The following is a 23,028-nucleotide window of genomic DNA, read 5'->3' as shown; positions in this document are numbered from 1 at the left end:
ATTTACTTCCCCCCGGGCTATGAGCCAACACCACCACTAAACCAATTTCCACTACCACCATACCAATTTCCACCTAATTATAGTTCTAGCCAAGGTAGCCAAGAAAGTACCCGAATTCCCTCCGGTTCTACCCCTTATACTGCCACTCCCACTAGTCCCACTACTAACCATCACACACATCATGAATGGTTAACCGAAACTGAGATGCTACTTTTGAAAAACCGAAGGAGTGAGGTATGGCGTTATTTTGTCCTAAGTAAAGATGGTGAACAATGGGCAAAATGTAAAACATGTAATAGTGTATTCACGACAGTTACCAAAAACGGGACGGGACACTTATCTAGACACATGAAAGCTTGTGCAAAACCAGCTAGTGATCCAACCCAGCCCAAAATTTCCCAATTCCATCCATACGGCTTTACATACAACTATGAGAGGGATAGGGATGAACTAGGAAAAATGATAGTACACGCCGAACAACCTTTTCTTTTCTCGGAAAGTGACGCATTCAACACCTACATTAACAAAGCACTACAACCCCAACATAAAAGAATCTCTAGGAAAACCGTTTGTTCCGCCGCAATGAAAAATTTCCTAGAGTACAAAGTCCGGTTACAAGCCGAATTGAGTAACCTTAACTGTAGAGTATCTTTAACAGCCGATTCTTGGGATAGTGGTTATAAATATCACTATTTATGTGTGACTTGCCATTGGGTAGATGATCAATGGATGTTACAAAAAAGAATAATACATTTCAAAATGCTGGAATACCCACACACCGGCATTAACATTGCTCACCATTTAATGCAAGCAATAGACGAATACAACCTTCGAGATAAAATGATGTCTATGACTTTTGATAATGCAACCTCTATGACATACACAGCTAATCTTATCAAACAAAACTTAACCGATGTACTATTAGACGGTGAAGCTCTTCATACTAGATGTGTTTGCCATGTACTTAACTTATGTGTACAGGATGGAGTTCGGGCAATTGGCCCATACTACAGCAAAATCAGAGATGCTATTATGTCTATTAATAGCTCTAACATGAGATACCAAGAATGGAAGAGTTTTCTAAAACAACAAAAGATAAGGGTAATAAAAATTAGAACCGATTGCCCAACTAGGTGGAATTCCACCTATGACATGTTAACAAAGGCAATTGAGTACAAGGGCCCGTTAACATTATTTTACAACCAAAAATTTCCACAAAATGCTTTGTATGATGATGATTGGAATAACTGTGAAAGATATATGCAATTTTTACAGTTATTATATAACATGACGTATTGTTTTTCTACTGTTTACAATCCTTGTGCTCAAAACTTTCTTTCTAATGCATGCTTACTCGCCCAACTTTTCGCTGATCATCGCCATCAAAGTGATTATGATCAGTATCTTCCAGCAATGGAAAAAAAGTGGCGTAAATATTATAGTGAGATTCCTTTGATTTATATTTTTGCTTCCATATTAGATCCTAGGCAAAAGTATGAAAACACATTTATGTTAGTTGACATTTACTTTCAATGCATGGTTCTTGACGATGATGTAGAAAACTATAAGACTAATGTGAAGGATCAGTTTTTTGCTTTATATAGAGTCTATGAAGCCAAATATGGCACCGTTCCTCGCTCAGGGCCTTCCCAACCATCCAAAAACGTAAGTAAGAAGGCCAAACATTTATTTTCACAAGCTACTAACTTGATTTCAAGGTTTTCAGGTGAATCATCAATCAGGAGAACGCAAAGCGACGTCTCGGAGTTGCAGATGTACCTGAGTTACGACTTCACCAAAGGCATGGACGACGATGAGATAAACAGCCTCGACCTCCTTGCATGGTGGAAACAACAAAGCTCGAAGCATCCAACTTTGGCGGCAATGGCACGAGACATTCTTGCTATCCAAGTTTCCTCCGTCGCCTCCGAACGAGCTTTCAGCGCATCCGGAAGGGTTTTAGACGATAGAAGAACAAGTCTAAAACCCGAAACACTAGAAATGTGCGTGTGTTTCAAAGATTGGTTGGATGCGGAAAATCGCTCACAAGACCGTTCTTACGACCACAACGACAACGAAGAAGGAACCTCCGCTTCCGGTTCGGGTTCGTCTAGTTCCCAATCTATGCAACTAGCCGATGACCTTGAAGGCGAAGACGAAGACGAAGACGACCAAGAAGAAGGAGAAGAAGAATAGACAATTATTGTATATTGTACGATTTTAAAAATATCAATTTTATCATTTTCCAATTTTTGTTTAATACCATCATTGTATGATTTTTATCATTGTTATCATTGTACAATTTTCTCAACTCAAGTAATAATAATATAAAGTACGCATTATTCACATCCAAAGTCCAATTTGCCTTTTTTCCCCGTTTTGTTACAATTTGTAAATTCATATTAAAAAAAAAAAAATTATACCAATTACTAATAAATCATAAACATTAAATTTTAAAGTAATAGTATAAAGTAAATATATAAATATAAATATTGAATATACAAATTATAAAACATAAATATTCAACTTATAATTATAAAATTCATAACTTAATAACTTATAACTTATAAGTTATAACCTTATAAAACTTATAATTATAATTTTATAACTTATATACATTATAAACTTATTAATTTATAATGTTGTCAAAAAAAAAAAAAAAAAAAAAAAAAAAAATCACCAGCCCGCAGGCCGGCACGTGGCCGGCACGGCACGAGCCCGCCAGGCACGAAGGCCGTGCCGTGCCGTGGGCTGGCCTGTGAAAATGGCCGGCACGACACGGCACGAGGTTTTGGGCACGGCGGCACGATCGGCACGGCACGAACCGGCCCGTGGCCCGCCAGGCACGGCCCGCGGCGGCACGGCCCGGCACGGCGCCCAGGGTTAGTCACTATACGGCTATACCAGCTCATTACAGCTTTAAATTACAATTTTTGTTGTCATATGTTATACCATTCATAAAAACAGCATCACACAATCCATTAATTTACAAAATTATCATCCCAAAAAAACCAACGTCTTAAACAGATAAAACACAACCCAATAAAAGCAAGAAAGGGCAAGCCGCTCTAACTAGTATCATCAAAGATAAATTGGGGCTCCTCAAAAAATTGACTTAAGAAAAACAAAAAAAAAAAACGGTTATTTCACCAAATGTCACTGAGCACTTTAATAATTCACCAAATGTCATCAAGGTTTTTAAAATTCAGCAAATACCACCGAGTTTTTAAAAAATTTACCGAGTGCCATTAATGACTAATGGTCGTTAACTCCGTTAGTCATTAGGATTAAATCATGATACGTGTCATGATATAATTGATTCATTTTAATCATTTATTTTAATTAATAAAAATAACTTTTTTTCTCGATTTTCATGACGAAAATTGTTCGGGTAAAGTTATGGGGGTTATTTTGATCCTTTATGGAATTATCAAATTAAGCTCGGAATTAGCAAAAATATAATGTAAATGCGCCGTTTCGTGTGTCGAAAAATATCTTGATTAACGGGTCATTATTTTTTAAACATGAAAATTGATCGGGTAAGGTTTTGTAGGTCATTTTGACCCTTTATGGATTCAAATTAAGCTCGGATTTAGCAAAAAAAATAACATAAATGCCCCGTTTTGTGTATTGAGAATTATCTCAATTTGCGTGTCGTTTTTTTTTAACCATGTAAATTGTCTAGGTAAGGTTTAAGTGGTCATTGGGTCCTATATGGATCCAAAATAAGCTCGGAATTGGCCAAAAAATAATGTAAATGCCTTATTTTGCGTGTTAAGATCGTAATTTTTTTTACTGTAAAAGATTTCAAAACGGGGCATTTACGTTAATTTTTTGCCGAATATGAGCTTAAATTAGACACTTAAAAGGTCAAAATGATCCCCAAAACCTTACCCAGTCAATTTTAATGGTTAAAAAAGAGACACACTAATCGAGATATTTCTTGACATGCAAAACATGGCATTTACGTTATTTTTTTGCCAATTCCGAGCTTAATTTGAAACCATAAAAGATCAAAATAACCTCGTAAACCTTACTCGATCAATTTTCATGGTTAAAAAATAATGATTCGCTAATCGAGATATTTTTCGACACACAAAACGGGGCATTTTACTTTTTGCTAATTTCGAGCTTAATTTGAACCCATAAAGGGTCAAAATAACCCCTAAAACTTTACCCGAACAATTTTCGTTACGAAAATCGAGAAAAAATCTTATTTTATTAATTAAAATAAATGATTAAAATGAACTAATCATATCATGACATGTGTCACGATTTAATCCTAATGACTACAAAGTTAACGGTCGTTAGTCATTAATAGCACTCGGTGAATTTTTTAAAAACTTAATGACATTTGGTGAATTTTGAAAACTTTGATGACATTTGGTGAATTATTAGAGTGTTTAGTGGCATTTGGTGTAAAAAAATAAATAAATAAATAAAAAAAAAAACCATGACGGTTGATATTTTCTAATCTGATGGTTTACATTGTATGCGTGTTAGTTTGATTAATCTTCCAATCTTCCTTATGTTTCCTTCAAAATATAATCTTCTTCTCGTGAATACAATATTTTGCCCTTTCGGAGCTTATCAATTTTACGCAAACCCCCTGTTTTTCCCATCTCCTCCATCGAAACGTACTCTGAGCTTTCTCTCCTCCGTTAAAGCAGATTCTGAGGTGAGATTTTTAATTTATTTTTGAATCATCAAATATCAATTTCACTATCTTGGGTTTTTCGATGATTTAATTGTTAGTTATAGTCAATTTTAGGGTTCTTCTAAGGTGGATTATTGAACAATTGGTTATAATTACTGGATTTATTAAAGATTATAATGAGCGATTTTGTTGCTAGAATGTGCTACTTATACTTTGCGTTGGTATTCTTATGCAAAAAGAATTTATGTGATTTTTTGAGCTTAATTTGATGATTGAGTCAAATTTATTTGCTAATGTGTTGCAGGCTTTTTTTTTATATAATTCATTAATGTTAGAACATAACTATGAAAACGGGCCTCTTTATTATTGATCATAAGATATATTTTTTTTTTGAGAATTTGGCAAAAAGATCCTTTAAAGGTGTGATTTTTCTGAATTTCTGTATTAATTTTGTGGTATGTTTACATGGAAAAGGGTTGCATTGTTCGTTGTTTATGGAATTTGATTCTCTAAGGTAGAATAGGGTAGAAATCTAGAGTAGTAAGAATGGGTTAATAGCTTGCTGTGAACCAAACTAGTGATGAAGTAATCAATATTCAGTTTCGTTTGCTTGAACATAGGAAACCAAAGGGTTTTTAAGTTTTAGAGTTGTTAGAGACTTGGCGTGACTTAAAAATAAAACCGTGCTTATTGCATATACTGTAGTTTGCAACTTGAGAGCAGTATGTGGAGCAATCCTTTTCTTGTCGAACCAGTTTTTTCCGATTGTGTTAACATTATTTGAATGTGAATGAACATCAGTTGTTGAATCTGTTAGCATCGTTTGCAAATGGAAGATGATAAATTAGCAAGAGAGAGTTGGGCAAGAAAGTAAAACATTAAATCAATGGGGGTTTCAAATAGTTTATTTCTTTGAATTGAGTTTTTGATTTCCTTCAATTATTTAATAGCTGGGTAGTAGAGAGATTATATGGTGGAGTATTTATAAAGTTAGGAGAAATAATCAGATAAATAGTTGGGAAAGCTGGTGGAAAATGAGATGGAGGAAAGAGAGAATTAGTTGGAGGAATGAGGAAAGGAGAGGGTAGAGTTGGGAAAGCCTTGCATTGATCATGCTCTTTATAGAAGCACTTATCTATGACTTTTTAACCTCAGTGGGTCATTCTCTAGTCCATATAGTTTCGAGAAACTGGTATTGTTCCATTGAATTCTCTCTGCTTTATACCTTTAAGCCATGGTCTGTTTTTAAAATTAATATACACGAAATATATAATATGAATTTATATATTTAAATTTTTCCAAGACATTATCAACAAATTAAATGTTTACATTGGGTATATTTTTGATAAATAGTTATAATTGAGTTTACAATGAGATCCTTGATAATAATTTTAATGCAATAATTTATTCATTCTAGATTAGTTAATGTATTTAGGAGGAAAAACTTGATTTTGTGGACTTTACTTTAGAATAGTATTTAGATGAGAAATAGAATGCAACACTTTTCATAGCTTGATGCAGAGCTCCTTTTGTCATTGCATATTGCTTCAGCCCTTATTCCCTTATCTTTCTTTGTTCTGGTTTTGAGAGTTCAATCTAAGCAAGCCTATCGTGATATGTACTTTAATATTTTTTTTAATGCTTTTGGTGGGTTCTCTCTGTGTTTAGGCTTATAAGTTATAACACCAAGAATTTGCTTGTCTGATCAATCCTTATGTGGGCATAGTGTATGGCGATGTCTGGAAAAAGTGTTTCATATGCGTCACTGAATAATGTGGGAAGGGAAGAGAAAAAAGTTCACTATGATGATGATGACTATGTTGATTCTGCGTGGCCTATGTCAGAAAATGACACCTGTCCTTCAGGATCACAGTTTGTAAAGGGTGCTTTATATCCATACATTGGTGACTCTGAAGATTATAGTGATGGGGGCTACGATTCAAGTGAGGAGCCTCCAAATTTCTCACAATTTAATAGAAACCCAGATGTGAACTTGAAAAATGTTTTGGCTGGGATATTTGCTATTGTAACTGGAAGGAACAAGGGTGGTGACATCCAACAGCTTCCCACTTCTAATGTTTCTTTCCTGGGATCTGGAAAGAATGGTGATACAGTCTTGAACTCATCAGTTTATATTCCCAGTGCTCCACCACTTCTTGAGGCTAATGGGTTCAACTATAGTGCCTATAAAGATGTTTTAGAAGCTGAACCTCCAGAGTGGCTGCCAGATAGCTGTACTACAGTTTGCATGCAGTGTACTGCTCCATTTACTGCACTTACTCGTGGCCGACATCACTGCCGTTTTTGTGGGGGTATATTTTGTCGGGTATGCTCAACAGGGAGGTGCTTGCTTCCTGTTAAATTTAGGGAACGGAACCCACAGAGAGTTTGTGATGCCTGCTATGACAGGCTAGATCCTTTGCAAGGGGTACTAGTGAACACCATCAGCAATGCTGTACAGGTCGCAAAGCACGATGTGTCGGATTGGACGTGTGCTAGAGGTTGGTTGAATCTTCCTGTTGGTCTATCTATGGAGCATGAGATTTACAAAGCATCTGTCACACTGAGGAGTTACAGTCAGGTACCAAAATGGTCTTATAATACACATTTTTTTCAGTGACTAGATTCCTACTGTATGCTTTCATATATAAGGGAAGTATATTGCTTTTACCCTGATGAAAGTTACATTTTTTCAGTGACTAGATCCCCACTGCATGCTTTCATAGTTTGGGGATGTATATTGCGTTTACCTGATGAGTATTAGTTTTATGTATGATAGATTTATATAACTAGGTACTTGCATATGTTATCCTGTAAAATATTAGTGGCTGACACTGTAGATGTCATAACAAACTATAATGGCCTGGGGGATGTTAAGTATTATTTTATTTTCAACTTTCCCCTTGCAAGACCTTGGTAATGGCTGGATGCTTACTGGCTTCTTGTTTCTGGAAAGTGGAAACTGTGAAAAGTGTCTACTGAGGGATTAAGTCTGGCGTATTGTTTATCGGTATGCTGATCTGGAACTAGTGTGCTAGAATCAAGTTGAATTTTCCTCACAATTTGATGGTCAAACACAGAATATTGTGAGGCTGAAATTAATAACAGTAATAGAGAAGAAGATAAAAGCTTATATTGAATGTTCAGAGTAACCAAACAATTACAAATTATCACAATTCGAGGACTGAGTAACCTCCCAATTAAGCATAAAAATTCCAGTTTTTCTGAATGTTTTTTTTTCCACCTTCTTCTTTCCCTATTTATAATACTGCTCACTGATTCCTTTTTTCATTTCTCTAGGAGCTTCTCTCTCCTCTAACAAACTTCTAACAACCTTACCCCACTACCACGGTACTACCCATGTAACCGTTTCATGCAATCACTGTATGGTGCCATTTCTCTTTTTACCTAGCCTCCTAGAATAAGTGAGCAGTACAGGTTGCCTAGTATGATTCCTTGCATACTGTGAATGGATGTCAACTACTCCGTATTACTTTAGTTTGATCAGCTAGGAGTGAGGGTGTGTATATTCAGGCTATTAAACCTATGTAGATCCAGTTAGTGTCAGGCTGTCAGCATAAGCATCTTACTGAGATGTCATCATTATTATATATTTCAACAATGTGGAGATTTGGGAAATTATAATGATGGATGGTCTCTACACTTGTTGTCTAGTTTCTACTTTCTAGTGTCTTGTGACATGAAATTTTTTATGAGTTTAATTTTGATATAATTTATGGTTAACATCAGACTTTTATATTTGTAGACATTTTGGTCATTTTGCTGTTTGAGGAGCCTTATCATTGTCAATCCGCAGATCTGTTAATTGCGTTCTATATTCTAATAGTTTCACTGGGCAACTGCCCTGTCCTTATCCAATGTCCTAAATATTCATCTATTCTTTTATTTTTAAGTTCGTTCCTCTAGTCACTTATATTTATTTCTTATTTAATGGCATTAATCAATGCAGTTATAATCTAACTTTGTTGTAATTATACCGAGCTGTGCAGGTTTCAAGATTGAATCCTGAGAGATCTATACCTTCAGCAATTCTTAAAGGAGCTAAAGGCCTGGCAATTTTAACTGTTGCCAAAATGGGTGCTGTAGTTGCTTATAAGATGGGCACTGGTCTAGTAGTTGCTCGAAGAATGGATGGAACATGGTCTGCTCCGTCTGCAATTGCTTCAGTTGGCCTGGGATGGGGTGTTCAGGTAGGGATAATTGCTGTTGTTTGGTGTGAGTAGCTGTCATAATGTCATATTTTGGATAAATTTAAGGCTTATTCTGATATAAGTTTGATCAGAATGATGTATGATTATAAAATAGGAACCACTTGGTGTTTTTTTTTTTTTATTTTCATGCAACTACATCACTCTCAGGGCTCTAAACATCTCAGTGAAGCTGTGGAAATCTTACGAGTGTATTTGAGGATCATGTATCTTTGAATCCCATAGCTGCTTGATTTGCAAGCCTTTGATTTCTGTTTAATGTCCTGTTTTTAAAATTGTGATATTCAATATGCAACTGATTGTGTAAATGGAAAATCGTGATTAGTTGGAGAAACCTTGACATGCCTGCATTTTTGCTAGGAAACTGACTTATTAGGTTTTTCCACTTTGCTTCCAATTATGAGGTTCATATCTCAGCATTTGCTGCTTTGTAAGAAATCAATTGCAAAAGTGGATGCCTATGTTTGATTTCCATGACAAACTTGTATGCCAAATTGTTTTGACTTCAGAGTTGAATAATGTTTACTGTTTGATTTGGGAAAATTGGTAATGCTGCTGAGGCTGGGCATAGTTTCTTATGACAAGGATGTTATACTTTTGGCTGATGATATCATGATAGTATAGTTTTTATACTATGTGATTTTTACTGTCATTCCAGTTCTTTATTTGTAATGATTTTAATCCTATTATTTTGGTCAACAGATTGGAGGTGAGCTAACAGATTTTATAATTGTGCTTCATGATTACAAAGCTGTGAAGACATTCTGTAGTCGCATGCACTTTTCTCTCGGGGCTGGCTGTAGTGCTGCAGCCGGTCCAGTTGGAAGAGTGCTTGAAGCAGATCTTCGAGCTGGGGATAGAGGATCTGGCATGTGCTACTCTTATAGTTGTAGCAAAGGTATGGTTTTTCAATTCATGATGTAAACCTTAAAGTATTGGTTCGAACTGGAAATCCTAGAGCACTAATTCATGATGCATCTAGGAAACATAATTTTTTTTTTGAAAGAAGTCCTAAAGGACATTATATTTCATTAATGAAAGCCATACAACATCTATAATTGACAATTAAAGATAATAAAAACAGATTCAACAAAATCAAACATTATTTATGCATCTAGGAAACATTATTGAAGACTTTGATACTAAGTAATCACCAATATTATTTATGCTTCCACTAGATCCTTTTCTCTTCGGTTGACCAAATAATGAGTAAGGCGTCGTTTTCTTCACCTGAATGTTCTACTGAACTGATTCCTACTAATAATCTGACTAAAACTGATTCTTAGAATATAGTCAGGTGGCTAGGGCTTGAGCTGATTTTTGGATTTTCATTAATGCATGGTTCACACATGCGACCCTTTGATGTTTTATTTTCCTTAAAAGGGAAACTTTCAGAACTTTTCATCTTTTGGCCTTTGGACGGTTAATTATATTATTTAGCCATTTCCCTAGAAGAGTGGGCAAAATTTAAATTTTACCATGAATATGGAATGTGATAGCTTTGGGTTATTATTGGATGTTACAGGGGCGTTTGTGGGAGTATCCCTGGAAGGGAATATTGTCTCAACAAGGATAGACGCAAATCTACGCTTTTATGGTGACCCTTATCTTACAGCAGCTGATATCTTGATTGGGACGGTGGATAAACCGAAGGCTGCAGAGCCTTTGTATGCTGCTCTTGAAGACCTTTACACGAAAATCCAACTCTAGAACTTGTTGGAAGTAAATTACCCTAGTCCCACATGCATTTTCCATGTACATAGTTTGTTCATAGTTTTTATAGATTATCACATCTTAATTTCATGTGATAAGACTCTCAAACGGTATATAAGCGATCATTTTATTTGTTTGAATATGTAAATGACCTTAGATGTTTATTTCCTTGGTGACGCTATGTAAATATCCTTCTAAAATACGCTGAAAGGACTTGTACAATTATGAGGAAATTTTATCTTTCCAAAACCGAAATGGCCCATGTTTTATGTTCAAATAATTATCAAGCAACAGACTATAAAAAGTGTTATATACATCTGGGTATTGTTTGCTCATTTTATCATCAAATGAGCAAACAAATACCCTTGGGTGCACCATGTAATGACATCCTATATTTAATCAAAGAATTAGTATTGTACTTACTCTTATATGAAAAATAAGTTTAGTTCCATAAAAATAAGTAAATTTTAAGAACAAATATAGTAGAGAATTAGTAAAAATAAGTTTTAATCCATAAAAATAATTTTAGTTACGGTAAGAATAAAATGTTCAGTAATTTCAAGTTTTTCAAATATGTATCTATTTTTTGAAAGTGTGTCGTACTTTTAAGAACGGACAAAATATGAGTTTACAACTTTGTCCATAGTATCATGTTAGTACCCAATAATCAATCAAGAAACTCATTCGATAGATAAGGGGTATTCATGTAATTTAAGTAAATCCGGATAAGACTATCTTTTTTCCTCATCACCCCCCAACTAAATGAGAAATTCGCAGTAATTCAGTGTTCAGAGAAGCTTCAGAAAAATGGAGTCTTGCTCTTTCCAAAGAGCTCCCACATTAATCTGCCCAAATAATTCAACACCCACCATTAAACCCACTTCAAAATTCATAATTCCCACCTCAAAAATCCACAAAAACATACTTTCTATCTCCTCAAAACCCACTTACCTTAAAGCCACTCTCAGAAACCCTAAAGGATTTGGTGCCCCAAATAAAAAGATCAAAAAAAGCAAGAAAATCAACAATGAAGATGATGAAGAAGAAGATGAAGATGATGATGAAGTTGAAGAAGCAGAACAAGGGATAATCCCAGAAATTGTTACAAACAGAATGATTAATAGGATGGCATTTTCAGTTGGGGTACCTCTGTTTATAGGGTTAGCATTTTTCCCATTTTTTTATTATCTAAAAGTGGGGTTAAAAATTGATGTACCAACTTGGGTGCCCTTTATTGTGTCCTTTATCTTCTTTGGGACTGCCCTTTTAGGGGTTAGTTATGGGATTGTGTCCTCTAGTTGGGATCCTTTAAGGGAAGGTTCTTTCTGGGGTTGGCAAGAAGCTCAAAAGAATTGGCCTGTTTTCTGGCAATCGCTTAGAGGTACTGATTCTACTAAGAAATAAATTAAATTTATACTGTTGATACTATATTTTACCAATTTATGAGTACTAATCACAATATTGGTTGATTGTAATTGTTGTGAAGTTTATGCATTTGATAAGTGGTTGGTTTTAGGCTTTCATTGATTGGACTAGGCCTTTTTGGGTTCTAGACTTGTCAAAATTGATCCGACTTGAATACTCGATTTGAATTTGCTCAGAAATTTGGAGTCTTGAACAAGAACCTAATTCAGAACCTTGAACTAAGCTAACAATCATAGAAGTCTAGTTGACTATAGGCTTTAGCCATAGTGACAACAAAATGATCAAATTATTGCTCAATATTCCCCTATTTAATATTAATTGCCATTAATTAGGCAAATGCAATGTAAATTTTTGGAATGCTTCAAGAGTTCAAGTACAAAAGCTATTAACATGAATTGATTATCTGATGTCTATTTCTTGCTTCTGCAAAGAGCTAAATCTAGAGACTAATTATATCCTTCCAAAGCAACGATTTTAGGAAACCAATTACAAAATTGTTAGATGCATTAGGTCTTTGAAAGTGTATTGGTTGATGTTGTGGGAAATTGTGACTCCGTAATAGTGACACCAATAATCAAATGTTGCTGATAGTGCCCCCCATTTCCAAAATTGCTTAGAACCAATCTCCTATTCGGATGACCCATTTGTCAGCTGTAATTCTAATGTCGCATTGTTAGTAGATGAATCATGTTGATGATGTGACTTAGGAGGAGAGGATAGAGAAGGGATGGGAGGAATCTGCAGTAACTCGATGTCTCCTTCGAGCATTTCCACTGCTCTGCTGATTGATGGCCGACTTGAAGGATTCGTTTGGATGCACCACAAGCTAACTATAACTAATTTTTTTTGTATTACTTTCTCTTCATCATTTGAGATTCCCAGAAGCTCATGGTCCTCTTTTAGCTCAAACTGCTTATATATGTAGTGAGGAAAATATAGCTCACTGCTCGTCTTCTCACTTCCAGCAATACTGTTTTTTCTACAACCAACTAAATCTAAAACAAGCATCCCGAAACTGTAGACATCTGATTTGTGGGAAGCACCACCGAAGCCTCTACAAAATACTTCAGGAGCAATGTATCCTGGTGTGCCTCTTGTGCCAGACATTGTCATCAAACTCTTTGTCTGTACATATGACTTAGCTAAGCCAAAATCTGAGATTTTCGGACAGAATTTTGCATCCAGCAGTATGTTGTGAGGCTTAATGTCGAAGTGCAAAATACGTGTCCTACAACCTTGGTGCAGGTACTCTAAGCCTCGTCCAATGCCTATCACAATCTGGAGTAACGTTTCCCATGCTATCGAATTCTGATTTTGACCACAGTATATATACTTGTCAAGTGAACCATTAGGCAAGAACTCATAAACTAGAGCTCTTTTGCGTCCTTGATAGCAATAACCTAGAAGAGTGACGATGTTAACATGATTAGTCTCACTAATGCTGGCAACTTCATTAATGAAATCTGTTCCCTTGCAATTAGGATTTTTTAGTAACTTAACAGCGACTGGAGAACCATCTTGTAGTTTGCCTTTGTATACACCACCATAGCCGCCTTCACCAAGTTTTTCTTGAAAGCAACTAGTCATTTTCTTTATTTCCCCATAGGTATATCTTTTCGGTGCATATTCTCCGTAGCGCTTAAGCATAACTTCCACATCATGGCTGTCTTTTCTTTCTTCCTTTGTTAAGATAAGTTTCTGAGATGCCTTTGTTCTTGTGAAAGAAAGTAGTGCAACTGCAATCAGGGCCAACCCTAAAACTGAAGAAGCTACATGATGTAGAAAATTATTAGACTTTAAAAGGTTTATATTATCAGTTACTTATGATAAACAAAGTTTGACATATTACCTATAATTATCAGTGTAGTCTTCAACTCTTTCTTTAGATGGGACGATCCTGCAAGATTTATCTTAAAGATTCAGCATAGTGAGGCAAATCAGATCTGTCGCACTTAAAGAGAGGAGTTTCAAATCCTTGACAGTCTAGTTGTAATTTCAAATTCCATAGGAGCTCGAACTCCTCGAAATATAATTTTTACTAAAATTAGTGTACCTAGCTTAATTTCTACTGGCTACATTTGCCTAGCTAGAAGGACAACAGTTTCAAACAAAAGGAAAGAGCTAGTCTACACTTATTGATCTCATAAACCTGAAAATTTAGCCTATGAATATTGGTTATTGTGTGACAGTAAAGCTTTAGGTATGGAATAAGATTCAACCTTAATTAAGTAAGAAGATTAGTGCAGGGATCACCAATTAATCAGAGGATAAGGAACCACAAGAAAGCATGTCTTATAAGCCACCAGTTTTGACATTCTACTTGGTCTGATTAAAGAATACTCCTGCAGTTCCTTGGACGACAACAGTCTTTTTCATGATTAGTTGCTAAATGTTAACTTAATGTTACCAAGAACCTAATCTGAAATCGTTATAAAAAAACAATCAAAAGGGACACAAATTATTCAATCCTATACAGAAATCTGCTTAATACTGTGATTAACAATACTGTGATTAACACATACTGAAAAGTCAGTCTGCTAGACTTGTTAACTTCCCCATTTGAAAAATCTACAAGATATGTTTCCAGAGTGGAATTGACTAAAGACTTGAAAAAACCCAACAATTACGTAGTAGAATCGTGTTGTCTAAGTATCAAATGTTTTACATCTGCAACGCATACTGCAGTGATAGTGATATAAATAATACTCGGGTGTCGTTTGGTTGTTATGGGAATTTACTTCCCATAGTAATTTGTATTTCATGGAATTAAATTTCTACATCAAATTCATGGGAATTGCATAAAGTTGTTTGGTTGGCATGAAGGAAGTTGCAAATCATGGGAATTTTGACTTACCTAGGGGGGGTTGGGTAATTAACTTCCCATGTTTTGTGGGAAGCCACAATTCCCATGAATTTACAATTCCCTCATTTACACTTTTTATTGTCAACCAAACAACTCATTTATTTTCAATTTCCCCTGATTTTCAACTTCCCTCATTTTCTTTGTCTAACCAAACAACCCCTGATATTAGAACTTCTTGAATGATGAGCTAGACCGGTAGAGTAAGTTATACAACATCATAGAAATGGAAAGGTTAAGTCCTGGATGGGTTAGTATGCCAAGTATTCTATGTAGGCCAATAGACTAGGTGAGAATAATCTGATTTCATAACAATTTATCAATTCAAGACTGCAGTTAAATGATCAACAAAAGAAGTTTGATTGCATTAAAGTTATACAGTTGGTTAAGTAGTTAACGAAAAATTTGCTAGAGAAAGTACAGGGCTTTTACCAGGGCATTTGGAAGCGTAAGGCTGATCAGGGCAATAGCAAGTAAATCTACTCATAGTAGTATTATACCCACATTCCCCACCCGATTTACGACACTTATTACACACATCATTCTCTGCTTTCCACTCTAATTCAAAACCATAGCGTAATGCTGCCATTAAGCTTATTGTATCTACTATCCTCAGAGCAGATGATTCATAATTGGTAACAGGCACAGTAATGCTTCTGTTGCATGCATCCCGTGGGATATTCTTGCCTGAGGGGGAGGACTCTGAATCATTGGCAACGAAATAGCCAAACGGACTACGAGCATCACTAAAGTTTGCACAGATAAAAGAATTAGTCATTGGGGTAGAAACATCAGGACAACCATAGTAAATGGTGACATTATCTTCCAGGTCTACATAGTTGAAGAGGTCGAAGTTTATGCTGGTATTATGCAGAGTCCCAGGGCAGTAACCATCCCAGTAGTCTTTTCTCGCAACAGTAACAATAGGCTGATCTGGTTTCACCCCAATAACGTAATACCTCTCTGACGGTGCAACTGAGATATCTGGAGGACTGCTGCTGCAGTCAAGCTGAAACCCGGGATAGCCACAGTAATCAGGACGAATGTGACCGTCATAGAAAGGGTAACTTAAGTTAGAGACAGTTCCACACTCAAAGGGCTTGTTGCAGTCTTCGTACCTCTCATCATCAGCATAAGCATAATGTTGGAGGTGGAATAAGCGAAAGATGATGAAGAGAACGAGAAGTATGTAAGAGAGTTCCATGTTATAAGTGAATAAAAAGGTTGAATTGAATAAAATGAAACAAGTAATGGAACTTCAATGAAATGATAGGAGGATGGCAATGGATATTTTGAAAGGATGACTTGGTCTTGATAATACATTGTTCACAAAGTCTCTCAGAAGTTTGATCACCAGGGTCCGTTTCAATAAATGTCAGGGCCCAGTGCTAAAAGACGTATCCACTTAGCAAAACAAAGTTTTTATTACTAATTTTATAGATAAGACTTTGTCTCTCCACCTAATTTTAACATAATTGTAATTAATTTTACTAGTTACAACTTATTTTTTAATGAATCAATTATATTTGTTCTTTAAAGTTACTGGTTCATAATTGAATTGAAATTATATTTGTAGAATTGAACTTATTTTTATTAAACTGAAATTATTTTTATTGAATATTACTCCCACTGTTGCGTAATAATTGTACACTAGGGCTTGCACAAAGTTTTAGGAAATTTATCATATGGTGATTTTTTAAAATATATGTTAGCAAAGTTATATTTAATTATTAGTTATTGAGAGAAATAATAAAATTCTTATGTGGCTGGCTACACGGTATGGCCAACCATCACGGGATTACTTTGTTAGTGTTATAGGGGATACTCGGTTAGATTTAGGTCCTGTTCTTTAGAGCTGTTCTACTGTGCTGAGTCCTGCTCTGCTCTGCTCTACTTAAAAATAATAATTAATATTGAATTATTATAATAATAATTAATATTTAACAATAATAATAAATAGTTAATGTTTAATAATTATAATAATTATAATTAATATTTAATAATAATAATAATAGTAATAAAAATAGTAATAATAATGATGATGATAATAATAATTATTATTATTAATAAAAAAATAATAATAATAATTGATTTTTTATAATAAAAATTAATATTTTAACGGCAATTTCATGAAATGCTACTGAGTACTTAAAAAATTTACCAAATGCCATCGCGTTTTTCAAAATTCACCAAATGCTACTGAGGTTTAGTACAATATCACCATATGCCATTTCCGTTAGTTGATCGTCAGTGCCCGTTAGTTGACCGTTGGTTGAACCCATCACTTGCCACGTGTCACCTTCTGCTTGGTTCGTTTTAAAAAAAAATTATTAAACAAAAACTAAAAAAAAAAACTAATAGAAAAAAGGAAAAAAAAAAATTCAAACCACCAGCCCACAACCACCGATAGCACCTCCTCACTATACCCACCCCCAAAACCACCACTCTCCCCTGCTACACCGCCGGAATCATCCCCCCACCCCAGCCCCATCGCCGAAACCGTACCGGCCTCCTCAGCTCCCTCCCCCCACCTCCGTAACAACCCCTAATCAAATCTCCGTCCCCGCAACCGCCATCCTCGTAACCACCAATCCACCATTATTAGAGTTAGATTGAAATTTAATTTCTTGCTCTTTGCTCCCTGGTACTCCTAACCTAAGCTCAGTTGCTTCAAGATGGAGGTCGTTTTCGCATGTCTAGGACCTTGCCATTAACACACAGTAACTAATGCTGCTTGAATTTGATGGGTTCAGTTTTCGGGTTTTTGGAGCTGTGTTTGATGGGTTGAATAGTTAAATTGATGTTTGGGGAGTAATTGGTTTTTGGAACTCAAATGGTGGCCGGAATCGGAAATTGACGGGAAGGGGATGGGTGTTGGGTAGGGTGGCCGGAAATCGGAGAGGGAGAGGAAAGGGGGTGGGGTTTCGGGGTGGTGGAGGAAGGGGGGTGGGGTTTCGCGGGTTAGGGGGTCGCGACGGGATAGGGGAGGGGAAGGGGAGAGGTCGCCGTCGGCCGGCGCGCCTCCCGGTGTTCCGGCGGCAGGGGGTGGTGGTGGCTAGGGTTTTGGGGTGGGCAGGGGGCTCGATGGCAGGGAGGAGATGGTGGCTGGTTTTTTTTTTTTTTTTTTAATTTTTGTTTGATTATTTTTATTTTTAAAAACGCACCAATCAGAAGGTGACATGTGGCAAATGGTGGGGTCAACTAACCAGTACTGACGGTCAACTAATGAAAATGTTATATGGTGATATTGTACTAAAACTCAGTGGCATTTGGTGAATTTTGAAAAACGCAATGCCATTTGGTGAATTTTTTACTACTTAGTGGCATTTCATGAAATTGCCGATATTTTAAAGATAATAACTAATATTTAAAGATAATAATTATTAATTTTTAATAACAATAATAATAATAATAAATAATAAATATTTAATAATAATAATTATATTATAGTAATAATAATTATTATTATAAAAAATAGTGTACCTAGCTTAATTTCTAATTTCTAATTCTACTGGCTACATGTGCCTAGCTAGAAGGATAACAGTTTCAAACAAAGGGAAAGATGCTAGTCTACACTTATGTGGTTAGCACCGCTACTCCCTCAAGCTATTATTGATCTCATAAACCTGAAAATTTAGCCTATGAATACGGTAATTATGTGATAGTAAAGCTTTAGGTATCACCAACTGATCAAAGGATAAGGAACTGTTGGGGTTATTCATCCCAAATCCCACATTGTAGAAATAAGGAAGGGATGACTTCGTTATAACTGAGTACACACTTCAATAGTATGAAGTTTTTTGGGAAGGTGTTCACAACAAATCCGTGCGGGTTACGCCCAAAGCGGACAATATCATGCTAATGTAGAGTAAAGTGTGCATACGGCCTGATTAGGCAGGTGACCCGGGCCCAACAGGAACCACAAGAAATCATGTCGTTAATTAGCCACCAGTTTTGACATTCTACTTGGTCAGATTAAAGAATAGTCCTGCAGTTCGCTTATTATTGTGATTAACGCATGCATAAAAGTTAGCCTGCTAGACTCGTTAACTTCCCTGTTTCGAAAAATCTACAAGACATGTTTCCAGGGTGGAATTGACTAAAGACTTAACAAACCCAGCAATTACGTAGTAGAAATGTAGAATCGTGTTGTCTAATATCAAATGTTTTACATCTTCAATGCATACTGCACTGATAGTGATAGAAATAATAGTCATATTAGAACTTCTCGGATGATGAGCTAGACCGGTAGAGTAAGTTATACGAGTATCATAGCTCTTTTTCGGTTTTTCCTACCGTATAATTGCCTAGTGGTGAGTAGATCATTCATGCCAAGTATTTTACGTAGGCCAATAACATACTTCCGTGGAGACCATTCCCACACTGACCACTTGATTCCACGCACGTCTTGCATTGATCATCGTCCACTTTCCACTGTAATTCAAAACCATCACGCAAAGCCTCAAGGACAGAGGCTTTGTCAATCTTTAATTCTGGAGCTAATGTTTTGAGAATTGGTATGTTTACCACACTCCTACACCCTATATTAGGAGTATACACCCCAGTTTTGAAACACACATCAATAAAGGAACCATTTTTGTGACACACAGTGTGTCCTAGAAAGCCCAAACTTATCATGGATGCAATAGGGCAGTCATAGCAGAGAGTCAAATAGCCAGGGTTAAAGGGATACTCGAAGGGGCTGCTATTTTTGCTGATGTTTACCAGGGATGAAGGGCAAAGATCATCCCAAAAATCATCTCTTGCCACTGTAAGCTTATGTGCTTCAGCATCAGCTTTTAAGAATCTATATTTCTGAGATGTGATGGTAATGATTGGAACATCATTGCCAAGGCATTGAAGCTCATATCCAGGTAGGCCGCAATATGGTGCCCTACTCTCTCCCCAGAAGGGATACTTTAAATTTTCTATACCACCACAGTTAAAAGGTTGACTGCAGTTAAAGAAACGCTCATCATAGGAGCTTATAAATTTTAAGGAGCTGATTACTAGTATGAAGAAATTGAGAGTAATTAATGAAAGAGATCTGGAAAGCTGGTGCTTCATTCTGTATGAAGCTCATGAAAGAAACTAGACGATGAGTATATTGTTTATGAAATGGAAGGAATAGATTATTGACTCATTCACTTCAATATAAGTCATTATTTTTGCCCTGAAGTAAGATCAGTAAATCTGACTATTTTGGTTTATCTTTGAAAATTTTGCAAAGATATGATTCTAGGGAAGAACTAAATGGAGTCTAAGAAAAATTAGTACTCCATCGAATAGAATTGTCAAAGCACTTGCTTTTGCCCGTTTCATTTCTACTATGTTGGGGTTAAGGGTTTTTTTTCGAGTAAAACGAATAAGTGCTATTCCATATGTTGGACTAAATTATTTTTGCAAGAAATTTCATTTATCTTACATTTAGCATGTTCTGGAGTAAATCTAATAATTTAAGAATCAAAAACACTGGGCTTTATACCAGCAGCAGATGAAGACTGACTTTAATTAACAGCCAGTTTTATATGCACATACATAAACACATACCACTGCAATGCATTCGATTTAGTACGAAAACATACCTGATTTAGCAGAAGATGTTGTGTTGTTGCATAGTGTATCTCCAACACTTCCATCTAGGCAAAGACAGGATATCTTATTTTTACTAAGATCAAAACCACATCTACCCTTTGATGCTTCACATCCAACACATAAATCTTCACCCTGAACCTTATAGATTGCTTCAAACCCTTTCCCAATGATTTGACTCGGGCTCCACTTCCGTATTTGTGCAGCTGAAGAATCAACAACCGGGACCACAATGCTAGCAAAACACCCACTTGGGCCGATCGCCCCTTCTACTGGATAACCATCAGTGTCATTAGTACCATAGATTTTGCAAGTAAATTGACTAGGATTAGGCGTGTAAGGAGGGGGGCACCCATATAGAACTGTCAGATTATGGGATCCAGGCGCATAATCAAATAGCTCGGGATCAATCGTGGTGTTTATAAATTTCTGCATGCAAATTCCTTGCAGAAAATCCTCCCTAGCCATCTTCAGAACCTGTGTATTCTGATTGATGTCAAGGACATGATATTTCATACCCTTGCTTTGTATAGTAGTGGTAGCATTGTATTCGCAACTGAGCTCTAAGTCCGGGTAACCACATTCCTTCGGCCTAGTGCCGCCTCCCCAGAAGGGAAACCCGGCTTTGACAGTGCCACACCTGAAGTAATTCCCACAGCTATCATACCATTGTAAGTCACTGCTAAAACAGATGGGAAAACAGAATATAACCAAGAATATTGTCATGGACAGTATTATTGGCAGAGGAAAATGAGCCATTTTTTGTAGATGGTTGATTAAGTGAATAGAAATATGCAGTAATAAAAAAGTATATGAAGGCACTAAAAACAAAATTAGATGTAGACTCTTGACTTACAAGTTTGACTTGATCTTGATTATTCTACTAGTTTGAATAAGTAGTCGGCAAAACTTTCCACTGTTTTTTATATGTAACAAATAAAATAAAATAAAATAAAAAAAATGACGTGAAGATACTTTTGCAACTCTTATGAACTAAGTCTACATACTTCTCATACATAAAATCTAGTTTATACATATATAATATTATTATATATATATATATATATATTTTAAAAGCCCATGAAAAAGTTGTGCCTAGCGTCTCCAACACAAATATTTATACTACATATTAACTTCAAATTCCACACTAGTTGCTAATGATATTAGATGCCATCAACCCACATTCTTGCACATCATGCTCACATCAAGGAGTTTTTTAAGCCACTTTTGAAAGATGCCGGATGAGAAATCGCTCCTTCAGGGCATATCGAGCAGTCGCCTTCGCATGCAGCTTCAGCACCTATTGGACATCAAGTAAATTAGACCATCAGAAATTAAGGAGCCATGATCGTGTGAGAGAGAGATGTGTTCATTTTCATTATAACTTACTGTATGAGATAGTGTTAGTTTTTCTATTAAAAAACAGGGGACCAACTAAGCATACATACAAACCCACTGCAAGAATAGCACTGCTCCACAATCAGGCCTACTTGCGAATTTGGCAAGCATTAAGGCCTGCCACAGCCATCACATACCCCTCAGATCACACAGCCGCCTCACACACTCCAATATTAAGGGCATCAACAAGGTTTTACTCTGCCCTCAGCATAAAGTCATATGAAAGCCTTGGGTTTAGGAGGAGGAACAAACTGGCATCAGTAATTTCATGAGACAAAATAAAATAAAAAATACAGCCAAAACAAAAATGATACACTGATTAGTAATTTCTGACTACATACAAAAAAAAGTAGACGGCATCATGAACCAAAAATTAAAAATTAAAAAAAAAAAAAAAAAAAAAAAAAAAAGCAAACAAAGGTTGTGTTAACTATGATAGTATGTATGGCATAGTGAGCATAATCACAAAGAACTCAAATCAAGCAGCAAAATACTGATCGTACGGAGCACTAGCACCAAACATTAGGTAAGATTAAAGGCATTACACAATACAAAGTCATACATTTTGCGGGACAATGAGGTCATTCACTTTGAATCCTACGACAGACATAAAAAAAAAACTACAAAATATCTAGGATGTCAAATCTCAAAGGATCAAAAGATACACCAACAAGAAACCATGCCATCCAAAATATTATTCATCGATTTATACTCAGTTATGTTATACAGATTCACATTAACAGTTATGCAACCTAACAACCCAAGACAAATCTAGTCTCTGTGCTCTGTCCTTAGAAGGTTGGCCAGATTAGACTGGAAAAGTAATTAGTTTGCATGAGATGGGTAAAATATAAAAGATAATACACTTAAATGTTGAGTATTAAAAACATAGGTAAAATGATAATGAGAGGCCTTACCGTCTAGCATACTGCATAAAGTGAGGGGCGGTATCGCAACAGGTGTAAGCATGAATTCCGCAAAGAAAAGCTTGGTGGAAAAATCACCAGGCTTGAAAGGCGTTGATTCAGGTTTGGCAGTGAAGTTGCAATGACAAGCATAATTGTGATCCATTCCAGAAAGGATCAGATCAACACAAGCCTCATACTTATAATCTGTGTTCTGCAGGCCATAAAAAAATTAATAATAACAAGAAA

General features: G+C 36.0%; 3 protein-coding genes across 7 annotated transcripts; 2 read left to right on the top strand and 1 right to left on the bottom strand.

The window, feature by feature from the left end:
- The first annotated feature begins 4,393 nt into the window (after positions 1 to 4,393).
- On the top strand, positions 4,394 to 10,854 carry LOC110728238. Of its 2 annotated transcripts, none has more exons than XM_021907911.1 (5): positions 4,394 to 4,678; positions 6,384 to 7,238; positions 8,668 to 8,868; positions 9,589 to 9,784; positions 10,412 to 10,854. In XM_021907911.1, exons 1-5 carry the CDS (start codon positions 4,493 to 4,495, stop codon positions 10,594 to 10,596), a joined length of 1,623 nt encoding a protein of 540 aa, XP_021763603.1. In that variant the 5' UTR covers positions 4,394 to 4,492; the 3' UTR covers positions 10,597 to 10,854. The 2 variants fall into 2 exon arrangements, with proteins under 2 accessions (XP_021763603.1, XP_021763604.1); XM_021907912.1 differs by having other exon boundaries at positions 4,547 to 4,678; positions 6,326 to 7,238.
- A 409-nt stretch (positions 10,855 to 11,263) lies between these two features.
- Positions 11,264 to 12,122, top strand: LOC110728247 (protein PAM68, chloroplastic-like). Its single transcript, XM_021907923.1, has one exon. It carries the CDS (start codon positions 11,407 to 11,409, stop codon positions 12,001 to 12,003), a length of 597 nt encoding a protein of 198 aa, XP_021763615.1. The 5' UTR covers positions 11,264 to 11,406; the 3' UTR covers positions 12,004 to 12,122.
- A 230-nt stretch (positions 12,123 to 12,352) lies between these two features.
- On the bottom strand, positions 12,353 to 21,458 carry LOC110728235 (LEAF RUST 10 DISEASE-RESISTANCE LOCUS RECEPTOR-LIKE PROTEIN KINASE-like 2.4). Of its 4 annotated transcripts, none has more exons than XM_021907909.1 (3): positions 20,470 to 21,458; positions 13,874 to 13,921; positions 12,353 to 13,784 (listed from the first exon to the last, which is right to left on the bottom strand). In XM_021907909.1, exons 1-3 carry the CDS (start codon positions 21,233 to 21,235, stop codon positions 12,652 to 12,654), a joined length of 1,947 nt encoding a protein of 648 aa, XP_021763601.1. In that variant the 5' UTR covers positions 21,236 to 21,458; the 3' UTR covers positions 12,353 to 12,651. The 4 variants fall into 4 exon arrangements, with proteins under 4 accessions (XP_021763601.1, XP_021763598.1, XP_021763597.1 ...); XM_021907906.1 differs by having other exon boundaries at positions 12,353 to 13,793; positions 20,470 to 21,457; XM_021907905.1 differs by lacking the exon at positions 20,470 to 21,458 and adding an exon at positions 15,317 to 16,357 and having other exon boundaries at positions 12,353 to 13,793.
- Positions 21,459 to 23,028: the final 1,570 nt, after the last annotated feature.

Source organism: Chenopodium quinoa, unplaced genomic scaffold, assembly GCF_001683475.1.
Source record: "Chenopodium quinoa cultivar QQ74 unplaced genomic scaffold, ASM168347v1, whole genome shotgun sequence".
In the NCBI taxonomy this organism is placed as follows: Eukaryota; Viridiplantae; Streptophyta; class Magnoliopsida; order Caryophyllales; family Amaranthaceae; genus Chenopodium; species Chenopodium quinoa.
The sequence above is the reverse complement of the archived record's forward strand: the minus strand, read 5'-3'. Positions and strand labels throughout refer to the sequence as shown.

What these genes read in the sequence shown, in the direction of transcription:
- LOC110728238 (XM_021907911.1), top strand. Translation starts at nt 4,493, where the DNA reads ATGCGTGTTAGTTTGATTAATCTTCCAATCTTCCTTATGTTTCCTTCA. An exon ending in CCGTTAAAGCAGATTCTGAG is followed by an intron (nt 4,679 to 6,383) that starts GTGAGATTTTTA and finishes ATGTGGGCATAG; the next exon opens with TGTATGGCGATGTCTGGAAA. An exon ending in CACTGAGGAGTTACAGTCAG is followed by an intron (nt 7,239 to 8,667) that starts GTACCAAAATGG and finishes CGAGCTGTGCAG; the next exon opens with GTTTCAAGATTGAATCCTGA.
- LOC110728247 (XM_021907923.1), top strand. Translation starts at nt 11,407, where the DNA reads ATGGAGTCTTGCTCTTTCCAAAGAGCTCCCACATTAATCTGCCCAAAT.
- LOC110728235 (XM_021907905.1), bottom strand. Translation starts at nt 16,088, where the DNA reads ATGGAACTCTCTTACATACTTCTCGTTCTCTTCATCATCTTTCGCTTA. An exon ending in TTACGCTTCCAAATGCCCTG is followed by an intron (nt 13,922 to 15,316) that starts GTAAAAGCCCTG and finishes TAAATCTTGCAG; the next exon opens with GATCGTCCCATCTAAAGAAA. An exon ending in GACTACACTGATAATTATAG is followed by an intron (nt 13,794 to 13,873) that starts GTAATATGTCAA and finishes TACATCATGTAG; the next exon opens with CTTCTTCAGTTTTAGGGTTG.